The sequence below is a fragment of the Panthera tigris genome, chromosome B1 (assembly GCF_018350195.1).
Source record: "Panthera tigris isolate Pti1 chromosome B1, P.tigris_Pti1_mat1.1, whole genome shotgun sequence".
Taxonomy (NCBI): Eukaryota; Metazoa; Chordata; class Mammalia; order Carnivora; family Felidae; genus Panthera; species Panthera tigris.
This window is the reverse complement of record NC_056663.1, coordinates 165522520-165539465: the sequence shown is the minus strand read 5'-3', so window position 1 is coordinate 165539465 and position 16946 is coordinate 165522520. Positions and strand designations below refer to the sequence as shown.

General features: G+C 35.1%; 1 protein-coding gene across 2 annotated transcripts in view; it reads right to left on the bottom strand.

Moving 5' to 3' along the window:
• Nucleotides 1–3104: 3104 nt before the first annotated feature.
• Nucleotides 3105–16946, bottom strand: part of GABRA2 (gamma-aminobutyric acid type A receptor subunit alpha2) — a 120921-nt gene continuing 107079 nt past the window's right edge. The window contains exons 9-11 of one of the 2 annotated variants that reach the window (XM_015534764.2): nucleotides 16696–16898; nucleotides 10480–10659; nucleotides 3105–5291 (exon numbers count right to left, since the gene is read on the bottom strand). In XM_015534764.2, the coding sequence (XP_015390250.1) occupies nucleotides 4995–5291; nucleotides 10480–10659; nucleotides 16696–16898 (680 nt within the window). In that variant the 3' untranslated portion in view covers nucleotides 3105–4994. The remainder of the gene's footprint in view (nucleotides 5292–10479; nucleotides 10660–16695; nucleotides 16899–16946) is intronic. The other variant, XM_015534763.2, reaches the window with a different exon arrangement.

Here is a 16946-nt window from a genome sequence, read left to right as displayed (position 1 = left end):
TTCCTCAAAATGTTCTTTCATACCTGCAAATACACACACACACACACACACACACACACACACACACACACAAACTCACATACACACACTCTTCTAATCAAAGCTAAGAACTTATTAAGGGTTCTTGGGGAAGATTACTATAAACTGAAACATCTATCAGTTGTTCTTCCCATCAGGCAACATATTAAGTGATGTTATGTATAAACTGCAACATAGAGAAAGTGATTTGAAGTGGGGTATATTAGTATGTATATAAGAAAATGTTCTTTACATATACAGACAAATACAGAATACTTCAACTAAATAAAATTGAAAACGGTGGTCCAAATATGTTGGATGATTAAGAATTTTCAAGAAAAACATGAGGATACAAAATTCTGATAAGAAACAGATAGATTTTGAATAATTTTTTGATTACCATTCCCACATGCCTTCACAAGAACTCCATCTATTTTAGCATTTTAATCATGGTGCTTACCATGATAGAATCATAACTGTTAAATGTTTCTGTATATATTTATGCATATTTAATTTCTCCCTTTTCTTGGGCATTAAAAGGGAAAATGCTTCACTGGGTTTAATTAGTAACAGACTCATTTTTTCCAGGAAGTTTTTCTCTTTGATATTTCTTTCACTATTTTTGAGGTCCTGAATTTGTTCTGAATTTGATGAAAATATGAGTGCTTACACTAATGGAAAACATTATTATCTTTTATACAAATGTTGATTATGAAAGACGGATATTAAAAATTTCATTAAATACTGAATTTCATCTTTTAAGCATGAATTCAATAAAGAAAAAGATTATAATTTGTCTTGTCCACACTGTTGAGTGATTTTTATAAAGTGTCTCTGGTTTCCAAGCATGGATATTAAAAATAACCACAGCCTTTTCCAGTTTAAATGTTATGCTTCTGTATACTCTGGATTAATAAGAGGGAAACCCACGGTTCCCATGAGACCTCAATTACACGGAAAAATGCACTACAGGGTAACAATGAGTTAGCTTGATTCCCTTAAAATTCCAAACCTTTTTATATGAAAAAAAAAAAAATCCTGGAAGTTGTTTCAGAAATATGCAGATGGTTGTAAGACTGTTACAAGACGAAGAACAGGATCAACCTATACAGTTTGATGTTTGGTAAAGTTATTAATATTTGGTGTTTGGTGAAGTTATTAATACTAATCAACCTATTGATATGGTCTTGGATCGCAAATTAAATAATAAACATTTCAGTGCTTCATAGGTATTGTCTAAGGTATCAAGAAGGAAGCATTTGAAAAAAGTCTTGATGCTGAAGAAACATGATTTTGCAGAAGGTGACTTGATTTACTTCCCTTGTCCTCCCACTGAAATGATAGGCTATGCCAAATATAGTAGAGACAAATACAGTAGAACAGGTTCCATAGAGCTTTGGTGTCCCTCTACAATCTACGATATCATGGCAGAGTTCAGTTCCCTTAGCCTCAGCCAGGACTATAAAAAGAACCACATCATAAACACATGAGATACACACACACACACACACACACACACACACGTACGTATGTATACATATATATATACATATATGTGTGTATATATACATACACATATGTGTGTACATATATATATATACCTATATATATATGTACATACACACACCAAAGAAATATATGAGTGAAATAATAGCATCTATGTCCTTTATAAGATAAACTATGAAATATTTAAGAAAAAAATTGAAAATCTCGCTCAAGGGGATCACTTATTCAAACCTGAGATAAATTCGAAAGAGAGAGATCCCTGAAGATTGCTAAGCAGTAACACTGGCATTTTAAAAATCACTGAAGTTTAAAATAATTACTAACCGGTTATATTTGTTCCGTTTTTGTATTTAAAACATAGGAACACGAATAGGAGGAAAAAACAAGACAGACACTATCTTAGCACACTCATGATCTTATAACTTATTAAAACAACTCTCAGTGCTAAATTAATTCACGTGTTCCATTTCGTCTTTGATTTTCAGTCTTTAGAAGAAGGAGATGCACTTTAATTTTCATCTAAATTCTGAGGGTGCAATATGAGTGTTATTAACACCATCATGGTGTGACACACAGTACGAGGTAAAAAAAAAATTGTTGAATAAATATTAGCTGAATCAGAGCAGCAGCTATACAAAAATGAGACTTTATCTCTAATATATGTACATGTACTTATCTACATTTTTTACATACCATAACTCTTTATGTCAATGTACAACTGCATAAAATAGGCATAATGTGGGCCAAAGAGACCTCTGATAGTGTATTAAAAATGTAATTCTTGAAAATTTGGTCTTATTTTAATAAATTTGTGTCACTTTTCTTTTGCATCTTTACAATGGTTTATGGAAAGCAGAATAATTTTAAACACTACGGTTCTATGATTTAAAATAATTTTCCATACAGCATCCTCCCTCTCTCCAGAAACACCAAAAGTTCCCTTTGATGTATAAATTTTAAAAGTTGGAGAAATGTGTAAAAAAATACACCAACATGAGAGAAATAATCAAAAATCCCAATCCACATCATCAGAAAATCTGAACTGTCAGGATGTTCTTAGGTTCAAATAAGATTTTGGCAATTCAAACTAAAAATAAGAATAACAAGAATAACTTTTCTGGCCACTCTACCTTAAATTTTAACGAAACTGGTGTCATCGATGTAGGCGCAGCCCTTTGTCAAAGGTAAAGAGGAGTCTCTTCTGTTGTCTTACAGAAACTGCTATTTACAACTATTTTTACATATGTACATATTTATAAATTTATAATTTAGAGTCAGATATTAAGGGGGAAATGTAGAACTTACAAGCACAATGTTTTTAAAGTGTAAAGTAATGTATACCGTACAAAGCATTTTTATTGCTTGCCTTCAAGCAAGGTGCATGTTCTCAGACTCTTACACACTTCCCTAAACTCTACAGATCCATGTTATATTTAAGTGTGTAGGAAAATAGGGTGTCTTCCATTTCAACGTACAAATAAAGTGTATGTGTTAAAACTTTTTAGATGACAAATAAGCTATAATTGGAAGGGAATTAAAGAAATACATTTATTAGCTCATGTTAACAATTTTATTTTATTAAGGATTATGGATTACCTTTTGTGAGGGAACTTTTAATGTCAAGCCTGTCTTCACGGCAAATTCTGTTAATAAGATGCATTTGTGACCTTGGTATTAATACAGTCATGCAAAGCACATAATAGAATCACACTAAAACAAAGAAAATGAAAAAAATAAATTTAAACGAGGCAAAGGAATAGCAATTTTTGTTGTGATTTTGCTTATTTCCATAAGATACTTCTTTTATTGATTTTATGAACATACTTATTTATGCACTATACTGAAATACTGTACAAAACTGCAGGAAATGCCACTATTTGACTACTTATGTTTCTACAAAAACACCATCATAAAGGTGTATCTATTAGTAAAAGTCAACTAATAACTGCTAATGTAGATGTGAGTCAAAAGGATTTTGGGTTTGCCAAAAATCTTAAATCTAGGCATGAGACACAATTGTTAACTTCTATTAACATATTTCAGGGGCATAGAGAGTATATTTTAAATATTAAAAGAAAAATGAATTTTACCCATTAATATTTAGTAATTATATAAAATTGAAAATTGTGGTTTCTAATTTAGCTATGTGTGTGCACTCTAATTTAGTTAATTAGTGTGTGTGTGTGTGTGTGTGTATACGTGTGTGCACGTTTATATTTGTGCATGTGAACTAATCCACAATCTGTTGGTGATGCTTTAAAGTTTCTGTTTAAAAATGTTCAACTCTTACCAAAACCTCTTCTGGTATACAAAGCTGTTGTAAATTTGAGTCAATGAAATTTAAAGTTGCAATTTACAAAAGCAGATTTACATAATTCTTATCTGAAAGCACTGCTTCAAGACAGAAAAATGTGCCAATTCACTGCCCTTTCCTTTGTAATTAGTGGCTTCTGAGTCCTGATGAAAAGAAGCCTTAAGGCAGAATTTGCAGTAAACAGGAAAGAAGAGAATCGTATAAGTGCTCATCTAGATACTGTGACACCTATGAATTCTCATCAGTGGGAGTTTTTGGCACAATTTTCTAATCCAATGTGAATGTTGTTCCACAGCAGCCAAACTGGATGCTTTTTCCAGTCTCCAGCACCAAGAAAATTTAGCTGATCAATTTCAATACAACACATACCTGGAAAGAGTAAGACACATTTGTCTTTTTTTTATTTTTATTGTTTTAATTTAAGGTAGTTTCCAATGATTATAATACTCTGTAGGATTTGAATTTTACTTTCAAATAAACTCTGATGCTAAAATGTAATGGCCATGACGTTCTGATAGTTATTAAATTCTAGGCATAATTAACATTCTGTCAGGAGTGACTCTTAACTATTTGAGCTTGTCATGCTGTAATATGTGCTATAGATGCTATACAGAGTAATTAAAAGCTGATTTCAGATCTCTAGTTTTTCTTCTGATGTGTGCTAAGCTTCCAATTACACTAGCAGGGATTCTGAGCACTCATGAAGGGCACTGATGTGGCAGATACAACGAGTTCTGTGATTTAGAAGAATTCCCCTTGGAATGAAAACGTTATCTTACGTTATAGTTAGGCAACAGTACAAAATAGTTCTATTTAAGACTTAAATCAAAAGAGTTCATAAAGTGTGGTATAGGATCCCCATTTTCATCACAATTAGAACAGTAGGAAATAAATCAGGTCACGTGAAATCCACTTTGAACGAGTTCCTAGGGTAAATCTTTAAAAAAGGCAATGGCTCTTTGGGCACGGGGTGCTTTCTGCCTGCGGTTCCGCAAGTTAGCAAATGCGTGTCTCCATTAGAGGTCTACTGGTAAGCTATATAGCTATATACATACTGTACACGTTGGTTCACAAATTAGCAGTTATTAGTCAGACTGTACATAGCAAAACAAAGGTGTATGTTCCTATACATCCCAAAGATCACCTGTGTCTAGATTCAAGGACTGACCCCTAATACAGGTTCTCTGTTTAAATACGTAGCCCAGTAAACTAAATTAAATGTACCAAACAAAACTGGGAAAACTATTCTAGACATTCTGTCAATTTTGCTAACACTGTTGAAGGTTTTCTTGGCTTCTGCTGGCTTGTTTTCCGGCTTCTTGTTGGGTTCTGGTGTGGTTGCACTCTTGGAGATGGTGGAGAGAACTGGGTCTTTTGAAAGATTCGGGGCGTAATTGGCAACAGCCACGGCGTAAGCATTGTTCTGTATCATGACAGAGGCTTTTTCTTTTTTCTATTGAAAAATACAAGAATTAACAGAATGTGGGTTGAGCCTGCCACTTAACATTTTCCAAACTCCAGTTCAAATTCTGCAGAAAAGCATCTTGATAAAAACATCATTATCAATTAGAAAGATGAAATTTAGGAAAATAAATAAAAGGAGTCCTAAAACCATGAGGAAATCCCCAGTGTAAAAATCAATGATACCATTTACCTGGAGAACCATGTTTTTTTGTTGTTGTTTACATGGAAAACAGTCAGAACCATAAATGCAATAAACGATGCAACATTTTGACTCTTACAAGTAGTTATTCAAATATTTGTTGAATGAATGAGTGAATGAATAAATGGAATGTAGAGACATTTTAACAAGAGAAATGATCATCTACAACATATGACCTCAATTTCTGAACAAAGAAATTTATCTTCTTGAACTAGATAACAGTATTTCTCTCCCTGGTGTCAAATGCTTTATTCATATGGTGGTAAACTAACCATATACAGGTGGCAGTGAAATAAATACTAAAAACATAGGACAAAGATAAAATACAAATTCTGCTTTTTGCCTAGCTCAACCACAAGCTGTTTCTCCTCATAATCCCCAGTTCAGTTCCCACCCACTCTAATCTGGCTCACAATTATCTCCTGCCTGGACCAAATTAAATGCTTTGTGCTCTCCCAGCTTGGCTTGACCTTGTCCAATCATTAGACACACTGTAGTCACAGGGATTTTTTTCAAGACACAAATGGGATCACGTCACTCCTCAGCTTAAATCCCTTAAATACACTCTCAAGGTCCTGAGAATAAAATCGATACCTCTTACCATGGCTTCTTTTCTTTGTTATATACCAGTCCCAGGAAATAACTTCAGTTTTCAGAATATTTCCTTGTTTGGTACCTTTGGCCATGCCACTTCCTTACTTGAATTGCCTCTCTCCATCCTGCATTTCCTGTTATCAATCCCCTCTCATACTTTGGTCTTGGTTTAGTCTTTGTCCTCAAAAAGACCTTCCCAGCCACTCTATGCAGCACAGTCTTTTTGCCCAAATGCATGCTTCACAGCACTCAGTTTACTTCCATCGTGGCATTTTTCAAAATGTATAAATTCTTTCTAGTGTGATTGATTGACGTTTTCTTTTCTCATTAGAATCTAAGTTCAATAAAGGCTGGTGCTACGTCTGTCTTGTTTACCATTATAAACTTACACTTAGCATGGTGCCTTCTACCTGGTAGGCACATAATATGCAGCTGAATTAATGAACCTGGAAACATAAATAACATTTATCTGCATTTCTATCTAACATAAATGTCTTCTTAGTTATCTAAATGCAAACAAAATTGAGCCAGCTATGAATTATCCAAAATAGTGAAGAGTGTAAATCAACAGATTTAGAGGACGAAGTGGCCTAGAACAGAATTTCAAATATCAATTATTTTCAATTAAGAATTCTCAAAATGTTCGGGGTGCCTGGGTGACTCAGTTAAGTGTCTGACTTCGGCTCAGGTCATGGTCTTGTGGTTCGTGGGTTCGAGCCGCGCATCAGGTTCTGTGCTGATAGGTTGGAGCCTGGAGCCTGCTTCAGATTCTGTGTCTCCCTCTCTCTCTGCCCCTCCCTACTCATGTTCTCTCTCTCTCTCTCTCATAAATAAACATTAAAATTTTTTTTAAAGAATTCTCAAAATGTTCAGGTAAAATGAGATAAGAAAGGTCCTCAGGGAGCCCAGAAGATCTAAAAACGGGCCTGGTTTTCCTGTCCTTTAGTGACATCAGGTTTCTCCCTCCTCTCTTTCCCTAGCTGATGAGGCATTCTTCCAGATGTGGCTGGAGTATAAAAGGAAAGGGGTTGAGGGTCTACCACTATGAAAGCTATAAAACAGCTTTTCTTCTGCAATGGCACACAAAGTTCCCATGTTACAAATGCAGGGGAATTTCCAAGTATGTAACTGACAGCGAGATGGTAACACGTGCTGAACACTAGGATGTGTCAGGTGGAGGGTTAAGACTGACAGTATTATTTGTAAAAAAACATCACTGCTGGGTAGGAGGTAAGTTCAATACTTAACCCCATGTTACAAATTTCAAACTAGAGGCTAAAGAGGTTTCGTGATATAACCAGGTCTCCTGTCTTAAGTGGCTGAAAAAGCACAAAAACTCCCATGTGTGTGACTTCTAAACCTCTGCTTTAAATATCATACTATGTGATATTACTCTTTGGAGAAGGTGTTTGAAACTTGGGAGTACACTCTTTCCTAAATTCCTAGTTTATATCACTAGGTCAATCTTCTAAAAAGACCCTTTAAACCATAAAGTATGTAACATACGGGGTTTATATTATCATTATTTCGAATATACGTAGATATCATTTAAAGTAATCTCAAATGGCACTTATAGAGAATTTGGACTGACCATGAGAATATTCTTTAACCTCTACCTGCTTCAGCTTCTAGTTTGAAAACAGGGAGATAATTATACCAAAGCCATAATGAACCACTGTGAGAATTAAGTGCGCAAATGAATACTCAAACCACATTGAAAAGCACAGTCTCTTAGCGGAGAGTAGGAATGGGTATAACTCAGTTACAAAATCTTGATTACTGGCTTACAAGATCCATTTTATATCTTTGAAAGAAGACATAAACATTGCATGGAGGAACCCAAAAAAGGTATCTTGGAAGAGGGACATTTAAGTTAGGTCAGGATTTATGGTGCAAGGTTTAGACATTTTGACAAAGAAACATAAATGTAAATGTCTTTTGTTGCAAGAAGCGTTTACAGATAGACTTTGTACTCTCACCAGCACCCTTCCTGCCTGACTTAATACCCTTCAACTGTATACAAACCCATAGGTGATGCTAAATTATTTAACAAACTCTGAAGCAGGGGCACTAACAAAACAAAACAGATACTCTGGTCAACCTGAACAAACATTGGCTGTAAATACCCAGAAGGGCTGTGCCAGAATGTACCAGCCAAATATCACCCTCAAATATTTTTGTATGTTGCTGGGTTTTTTTTTCCATCCCAATACTGTGGATATTATCATAAGCAGTGTTAAAAATAATTTTAATGTGTATTTGTAACTTCTATTGACTTAACTACGAAGAATAAAATTTCATCTTATTTTTTCTTCATTGTTCAAAGAATGGCTTCAATTTCTGAATATAAGTATGAACTTTGGAGGCAAGCTTAGTACCTGACAAGATGATGGCTTGGCTTCAAAATGCTCTCTAGGAACTTGGAAACTTGATTATTTTCAGAACCAATAGCAAGAAAAAGTGCAAGAGTCCTGAGTACTATGTTTAGTCAAAACCCAGTGGTTGGCACTTGTAATTTCTTACCAATTCACTGAATGAAGCGCAGGGCACTCTCATGGTACTAAAACTTCTCAATTCTTAGCCATAGCCCAGTCAAGCCTTTCTGGCGTAGATCTTACAAAGTCTTACAAAGTTATAAAATAACTCCCCTCAGTCCATTTGAAAGTAATTATCACAAATATACAGTAAAGCAAGTTGCTCCTATCTATTTAAAATTAAAATCATGTATCTAGAGAAAAATACTATTGAATTGATAGCTGACTTACAGTTCTTAGATCTGCTAAAGCAGAGTATACAGATTAAGTCCACATAATATATTCTATTACTATTCTTTGTAATTCATAGATCTACTATTGATAGTACTAAAAAATATTAGTATGCTAGGCCATTACAGAAGATATCACCTTGCTGTATTCACTGCTAACTTCTATCCACTGCTATTTTCTATTAATTTTAAGTGACTCTTGAATGGCTCTGTTACCAATATGCAGATGACTGACATAATACCTCTCACCAGAATTATCACCCATTATGTTTCATTAGACTTCTCTATCTACATATTCCATAGGTAATTAAAATGCAAAATATCCAGAAATGATTACAGGTTACTTTCACTCCCAACCTAATTCTATACACTCTCCTTTATTCCCTAACCTGTGAATGATACCACAATTGAGCCAGGAACTGATTACCAACCCATGCTGTTCCCCTATTTAGATCCATTTTATACAAACTCAGCTCAAAATCACATGTATTGAAACATTACTTCTTATTGCAATAATTACTCTTTCCATGCATGGGCTTCCACGACACCCTAGTGTTTGTCTCTATAGTGGCATGTATACTTCTTCCACTTATTTTTTTCTTCCACTTGACTGTAAGCTCCTTGAGAGCACAGACTGTGCAATGCAGAGCTCCTAGCATAGTTCCTGGCACAGAAGAGGCTCAAAAAATGTTTGCTTTATCATGAATGACATGTACTAGAATGATCACTGTGAGAAAAAATATATATTTAGAAAGTATATGATATATACAAACATGTAAAGTTATTTTGTAGAGTATAGTATTTATGAGATTCATAAAATTTAGATTCCCATAGGCTGTTCTATAATTCTATTATGTAATTATCCTGAAAGTCCACAATTTTACCATTCCACATGTTTGTGGAAGCTGTTTTGCTTGTAATTGAGACTTATATTAAGTGGGAAGGGGAAAATGTGGCTAATCACAAAATCAATAGATTATGTGTTTTTACACATTAATTGGGGGGAAAAGAGGAAAATACGCTACTATAGAATTTGTTGATGCTGTAGCTGAAGTGGAATTAAAAGTAAATACAGCACATACTAATTACATTTTCTATTTTTTAAACAATGTTTTATAGGATTCAGAATGTTCTGAGTTTATTACTTCATTAGAATGTAAAATTTCAAGTCTGGAAAATTCTTGATTGTAGAAATCAAAATGTCTTACACCATGGGGCAAACCAGTTTCAGCTTCCTTAGAGTGGTAGATAAAATACCGTGTTAATAACTTGAGCAAATGCTCTTGCTAAAATATAGACATCTGTTAGCATAGTGACCTGGGATATGAATAAAAATAATAATCACATGGTTGCAGAATTGGAAAGAATCGCAGATATTGTCCTTAGAATAAGGAAAGGGAGCGCTCATAAATGTAACACTAGATAAGACAGACTTTGGAAAAAACCCAAGGTTGCCAGAGTGGCAAATATATGCTCTTTCTATATACCATGTTGCTTTTTTTACAGTCATTGTGGCTACTAGCCAGCCCATTTCTTGTAAAGCAACAACATGCTCCTGGGTCAGATAATGCTATTGTTAACTGTCTGCTAACCATCCTGACTGAGAAAAGTGATACTTACAGAAGATTGTTTGAAGGTTATACAGTCCATCCACTTCTCTAAGTACTCTAAAGTCTTTCCTTGGATTAAATTGGGCCATGAGAAAGCTATATACTTGGACCATATTAGCTTAGCTCCTTGAAGAATTGCCTTCACTGAGTTGTATGTTAATGTAATGCCTTCAGCTTTTATTGAAGGGGACTACAAGAGACATCAATATGAAATTCATTACTGAGTTTATTGGGAAAATGTTGACATTACTTTCAATAGTACCCAGCTTTCCCTAATATAAAACCCATATGATATTGTTTTTAAAGAATTCAATGTAGGAAAATATTTTCTCTAAGAAAATCTATGCTTCCATTTTTTGATTACAAATAAGAGTAACTCCCGCCCCCCACCCCATGGTTTACTTTGGCATCCAAGAAGCTCAGAATTTAAAACTCAACTCCTCTAGCTATGGACTATAGCTAATGTTCTGGCCCAAACGGTGGACACATTTGCATTGTATTTTCCTTCATCCTGATATCTTACTTCTATTTATATTTTATTTTATAATAGTTAAGTGCATGCATTCTTTTGGTAAACTGCCTGAAATGCTTTTGGAACAAGGCAGGATGTTGAAAAATGCAAATAAATGAAGAAAACACTTGAAATGTGATGTTTTCTATGAATTGCATGGAGTGAATCACAAAACAATGGCACATTTCATGTTAGTTTGGATACTATGTTGTTAAATCTTTTTTTTAAATTTTTTAGTGTTTATTTATTTTTGAGAGAGAAAGAGAGACAGAATTGGATCTGGTAAAGGGCAGACATAGAAGGAAACATAGAATCAGAAGCAGGCTCCAGGCTCTGAACTGTCAGCACAGAACCCGACATGGGGCTCGAATCCATGCACTGTGAGATCATGACCTGAGCTAAAGTCGGTCACTTAACCGACTGAGCCACCCAGGTGCCCCAACTAAGTCTGTGTTTTAAGTAATTTAATATATGATGTGTTTGCAGAGAATATGCTTTTCTTGGCCAGTGGAGAACCACTGACTCAGATTGAGAAATGGAATCAGTCTCAAGAGATTAGAGTTATTTATTTTTTAAATTTAATTCAAATAAATTATGTGCTATTATTCCAGGTTATAGCAGAGAAAATGATGAGTGTGACAATACTACTATCTTCTTAGACCATGTAACCTACTGTTAGAAACACAAATTTATGATAAAAGTATAATTTACTAAGGTCACATAGAATGAATTTGTGTCAGGTACTGCAGAAAGATAAGAGAGGGCAGTAATTGGATTCACTTAGAAAGTTTCAGTGTTAAGTAAAAGCAGATGGGTATTAAGAAAGAAGTAGGAATTCATCAGTTACAGAAGGAAGGAGGGGGCATTTTGGTAAGAGGAATCTAATGTCATGGAGATGTGTAGCAGCATGGATATTGGGGGATGGTTTAACGGCTAGAGGAAGAACCCAAGCATGGACTTCAGGTCTGTGTTCAATCTTGGATGTACCACTTATTAGATGTGATCCTGAGTAAGTAACTTTATGGGAACAATCTATGGTTTCTCATTTCTTTTTTTTTTTTTCTTAAGGTTTTTATTTATTTATTTGTTTGTTTATTTGAGAGAGGGATAGAGCATGAGTGGGGGAGGGGCAGAAACAGAGGTAAGGAGAATCCCAAGCAGGCTCTGCTCCATCAGCAGAGTCCACATGGGGCTGAAATTCAGGAATCAGTGAGATAATGACTGAAGCCAAAACCAAGAGTCGGATGCTTAACCAACTGAGCCACCCACATGTCCCTGCAGTTTCTCATTTCTAACACAGAGATATTCCTAGGCACACGGTGGTAATGCACAATGAATAATAATAGTAATAACTTGAGCAAACGCTCTTGCTAAAATATAGACATCTGTAAAACAACAAGTAACTCAACATGTGAAACAAACTTATGAGAAAGTTATGTACTTGGACGATATCAGCTGACCAACTTGAAGAATTCATGAAAGAGTTCAATAATTAGCATTAAGATTTCAACAATTCACTGAAGAGCTGAAAAATGACCCTAGCACTAATGTAGAGGATGGACTGGAGGGAGACATGATTAGAGACAGTGTTCTCAGAGAACACTGAGCAAGGGCATAGTCCATGACAAGGACAAGAAAATAGGCACCATGTGATGACAGGTTAGATGTTAAGGGGTATTTCCAAATTGTTGGTATGTGAGATTAGGTTTTGCCAGAGATTTAAAAAAGGAAATGTGGGCATGGGAAATATACAAAATCAATTTAGAAGCTTTTATCTTTGTTTGTTGTATTTTTATTTTAAAAAAGATATGTAAAGATTGAGATAGTAGAGTCATATAGAAATGCCTAGGGAATAGGATGGATATATGATCCTAGAACTTAAAAGAAAGGTATAGGGTACAGTTATAGATACTATAAAAGCATGAGCTGTAGATTTGATTGGGCCGTACTTTATTCATTCAGACCATATTTACTGAGCAACTAATACACACAAGACCCAGTGCAAAAGGCCAACAGTGGATGATTTACTGAAATAAACATGGGCAGGTTATAATGATCAGTGAAGGAGATGAGGCATTATATACAATTACAAACTGTAATAAAAGATTTAATGTAAAAAATCAGGGTGCTAGACACACTTAAATGGGACTGAATCATTTCGGGGGGGTGCAGGGTTCAGAAATTTCCTGAAGATTGACATTTGTTCTCAGCACGAGTAGGATTATCTATTTGGGGACAGTAAATGGGTGGACACTGTTTAGTGTTGTAGACATTCCCACAAATACTATCTATAAAACCCTTAAAGTGAGAATCACATAGTGAATAGTAAAACCAAAAACAATAAAATAAAGCCAAATGACTGTCTTTAGGGGTAAACAAGAGCAGATGTTAGGGAGACAGTATCTACTGTGAACTCGGGCAAGGACTCTCAGAATAGAATGAATAAAGGCAGCTGCCAGGCCAGGATTTGAGGGCAGGAAGTTGCTATTCGAAGGCTTCTTGTAAAGAAATGCTGCTGACTTGCACCTGAATGGAGTTCTGAAGCCCAACAATATTCAATGGGTTGAATGGGGATCCCTTGAGAAAAATGAAAAATTATTATCTGATCTGAAAACGTGGAGGTTATTGGTGTCCGTCGGTTACAGGACAATACATGAAAAGGAAATCAGATTACAGTGGGCTGAGAATTAAATTGAAAGTGAGAACACAGACATCGTAGCACGGTTTTCAAAAAGCTTGAATGGAGAAGAAGATGGTAGAATCTGAAGGTGGGGGAATGGGTGACCTAGGATCTAGAGAGAGTTCTTGCCTCCATGGTAAATGAAACAGAGTAAGCATACTCCTTACTGAAAGGAAGGAGGCAGCTGGAAAGGAGAAGATGGCCTTGATGAAATGAGAAGAAAACAATAACCGATGCTTCAAGGCTGAGAAAAGAACAAGAGAGAAAGAGATTGAGAGCTGCAGTGGAAGAATTAGTCTAGGGCAAGCGGAAGAATGTTGGTTGTGAGGGAAGCTTCCAGAAGAACTTGGGGCATTTCATAATAAGATACGTTCTGTATATGGAAAGGAATAACAACTGGAGATGGAGCATTTGATCCAGCACTACACTTTTAGAGTGAAAAGTTTTGTAATCTAGTGTCACACCTGAGGCTAAAAGTAGTAAAACATCTCGTCCAAGATCACAGAGCACAGCAGGTAGGCTATGTCTTCTAACAGAGGGCTCAAATGTAGCTTGAATATGAATGGAGTGGATTTATGTATTTGCAAAAACCAACTTTCAAGATCAACAGAGTGCAATCTACATATAAATTGTATGTTAAATGTGTACTTCCTTTTTCAAACATATGCTAGTGGTATGCATCTTTGAGTCATTATTATTCTTATGATGCAAATTAATACTTGCCAGTTTACAAATGTTTAAGAACTTGTCATATGCTCTTTCTATTGACAGATGATTGAACTGCATTGACTTATGACACCAACTTCGAAAGCTGAGGACTTTTTCCAGTCTGATAAAACTGGAAGGACACCAACATGGGCAGTGGACAAAAATTCTATAATTCAAATAAATTATCATTTTCCACATAAAAAAATTTCTTCCTAAGGAAAACTAAAGCAGAGAAGCCTGAAAGTAGACTGCACTGAAATATTTTTTCAGGCAGATGTGCTAGTTTGGGGCACTCGATTTCCTTTCAGTCCTAAGAATGTGATTATTTCCAAGCTAAGTTTAGGGAGCACCTCCCAAAATTCATTTGAATCATGAAATTGGGTTGAGTACCCACTGATAAATTCACCACTGTAAAGACTGAACATTCTTTCCGTGAAGGCAGTGAAGTTTTTCCTTGGTGTTACATGTGCAGACTTCATAAAAGAAACTCTTAGATTCTTTATTCAACAAAAAATTCTCAAGGGCCTAGCTATGGAAAACTAAGAACAAGCAACGTGCCTGATACAATGTTCCCTTTAAATTAACCACTGAATTCCAACCACTTAGAACTGAAATAATATAACATTTGTTAGCTGTTTTCTTGCAGATGAGATGGGAACATCAATGATTTTGTCCTGGATTTATCTTTGCTCTGTGTGATTTGATATGTGGTTTGACTTAATTCCAGCATTCCTCAGTACTAGGTAATTGCTTTTAGAATGCATCATCATGAATGGGTTTTTTTGCATTTATAGGTACTTCTATTTTCCAAGTACAGGGAGAAGGTATTTTATTTGATATGCCAAATCACAATGTCAATTTGATTGGCACCCTCATAGCATTAAAAAGTGATATATCAATGAATATCTATATGGAGAATTTACCACAAACCACTATTTATCTTTTGTGACATATTTATAAACTTGTCTGGCATTTATAAATACATCTGGCATTTCATCTTCAAAAAAAGTTAGTATGAAAGCGCATGTGTAACTAATATAACTAAAAAGAAGTAATTGCATAGATAGCAATGAAAAAGCAGTACATTATATGGAAAATGAAAACATAAATCAATAATAAAATGTAATGGAAATGCTGAAATAACCTAGAAGTTAAGCATAGAAAGCTAATTGGATTCCCTTTAATATTTACTCAGTGGCTGTTAGTATGCAAAACGTTGCTTAGAAAATGAAATAAACCAGCACTTATTAAAACTTACAGTTTACAAAATTAGGAAAAAGAGCAAGACTTTTAAATTATAACATCAATCATTTGTATGCTTAAACTGCAATATGGTTCTAGAAATGAGAAAAAATTATATTTAAATAACTGACAAAGAAGTAAAATCACCAAGTATGTTATTCCAAATTTAATGGAAGAAGCATTTTAATAGGTGTATTATTAAAAAGAAGCCTTCCAAGTAGAACTTAACTATTAAGAATACTCTATATCTCACTGTGATACAGCCAAAGCTTCCTCTTAATGCAGATGAATAATAATCCATTAAATAAGAAAGGGAACAGATGTTATATTAATGCTCAAAACTTCCACTAGCTTCAGTACTTGAAACCTAAAAATGGACACCAACAATTCCCAAAGAAATTAATCTTAGAAACAAATGAGTCTCATAGACTACATGAGCAACTTAAACTTTCTGAGCATTCCAGCAGCTAAGTACTTATTCCATACAACATGGAAGAGATAACAATGTCGCTTGAACCTTTCTATCCAAGCAACAGCGATGAGGGTAGGTGAAGAGTAACTCAACTGCTGATAGAGCCTGAGATTCTACAACAGGTAAATTAAAGTCCACTTTCTTTTCAAATCTCTTTATTATAAAGCAGTGTGGTATTTAAGAGCATGAACTTCATGGTCAGATCTGCCATCACATATAGCTACTAACTAGTTGTGTGAGCTTGGGCAAGTAAATGACTTCACTAAGCCTTAGCTCCTTCATCAGAACAATGAGAATTAAAAAGAGACACTAGTCATAAAGTTGTAAAGATTACGTGATAGAACATATGTAAACAACTTAGCACAGTGCCTGACACACAGTCAGAGCTCAGCAGATGCTAGGGAGTGGTTTCAACAGAAGTCATACTCTAACAAGCACTCCTAAAGGATTTCAGGCAAAAGCATACTTTAAAAGAAATATGATTCACACACACACACACACACACACACACACACACACACACACACACACAATTTATATTTGAATGTTTTTAATGTCAATTTTTAGGAACATGTCTGTTATAAACTAAATCTGTTAGGGGATTCTCACTTACCTTGTCATTGACTACACTCTTCCCATCCCAAGCCCATCCTCTTTTGGTGAAGTAGTTAACAGTTGCAAATTCAATTAGGGCAGAGAACACAAATGCATAACAAACAGCAATAAACCAGTCCATGGCGGTTGCATAAGCCACTTTGGGGAGGGAGTTCCGAGCACTGATGCTTAGAGTTGTCATTGTTAGAACAGTTGTGACTCCTGCAGAAAGACAGGAACCAAAAACATCAACAGATACAAGACAGCATT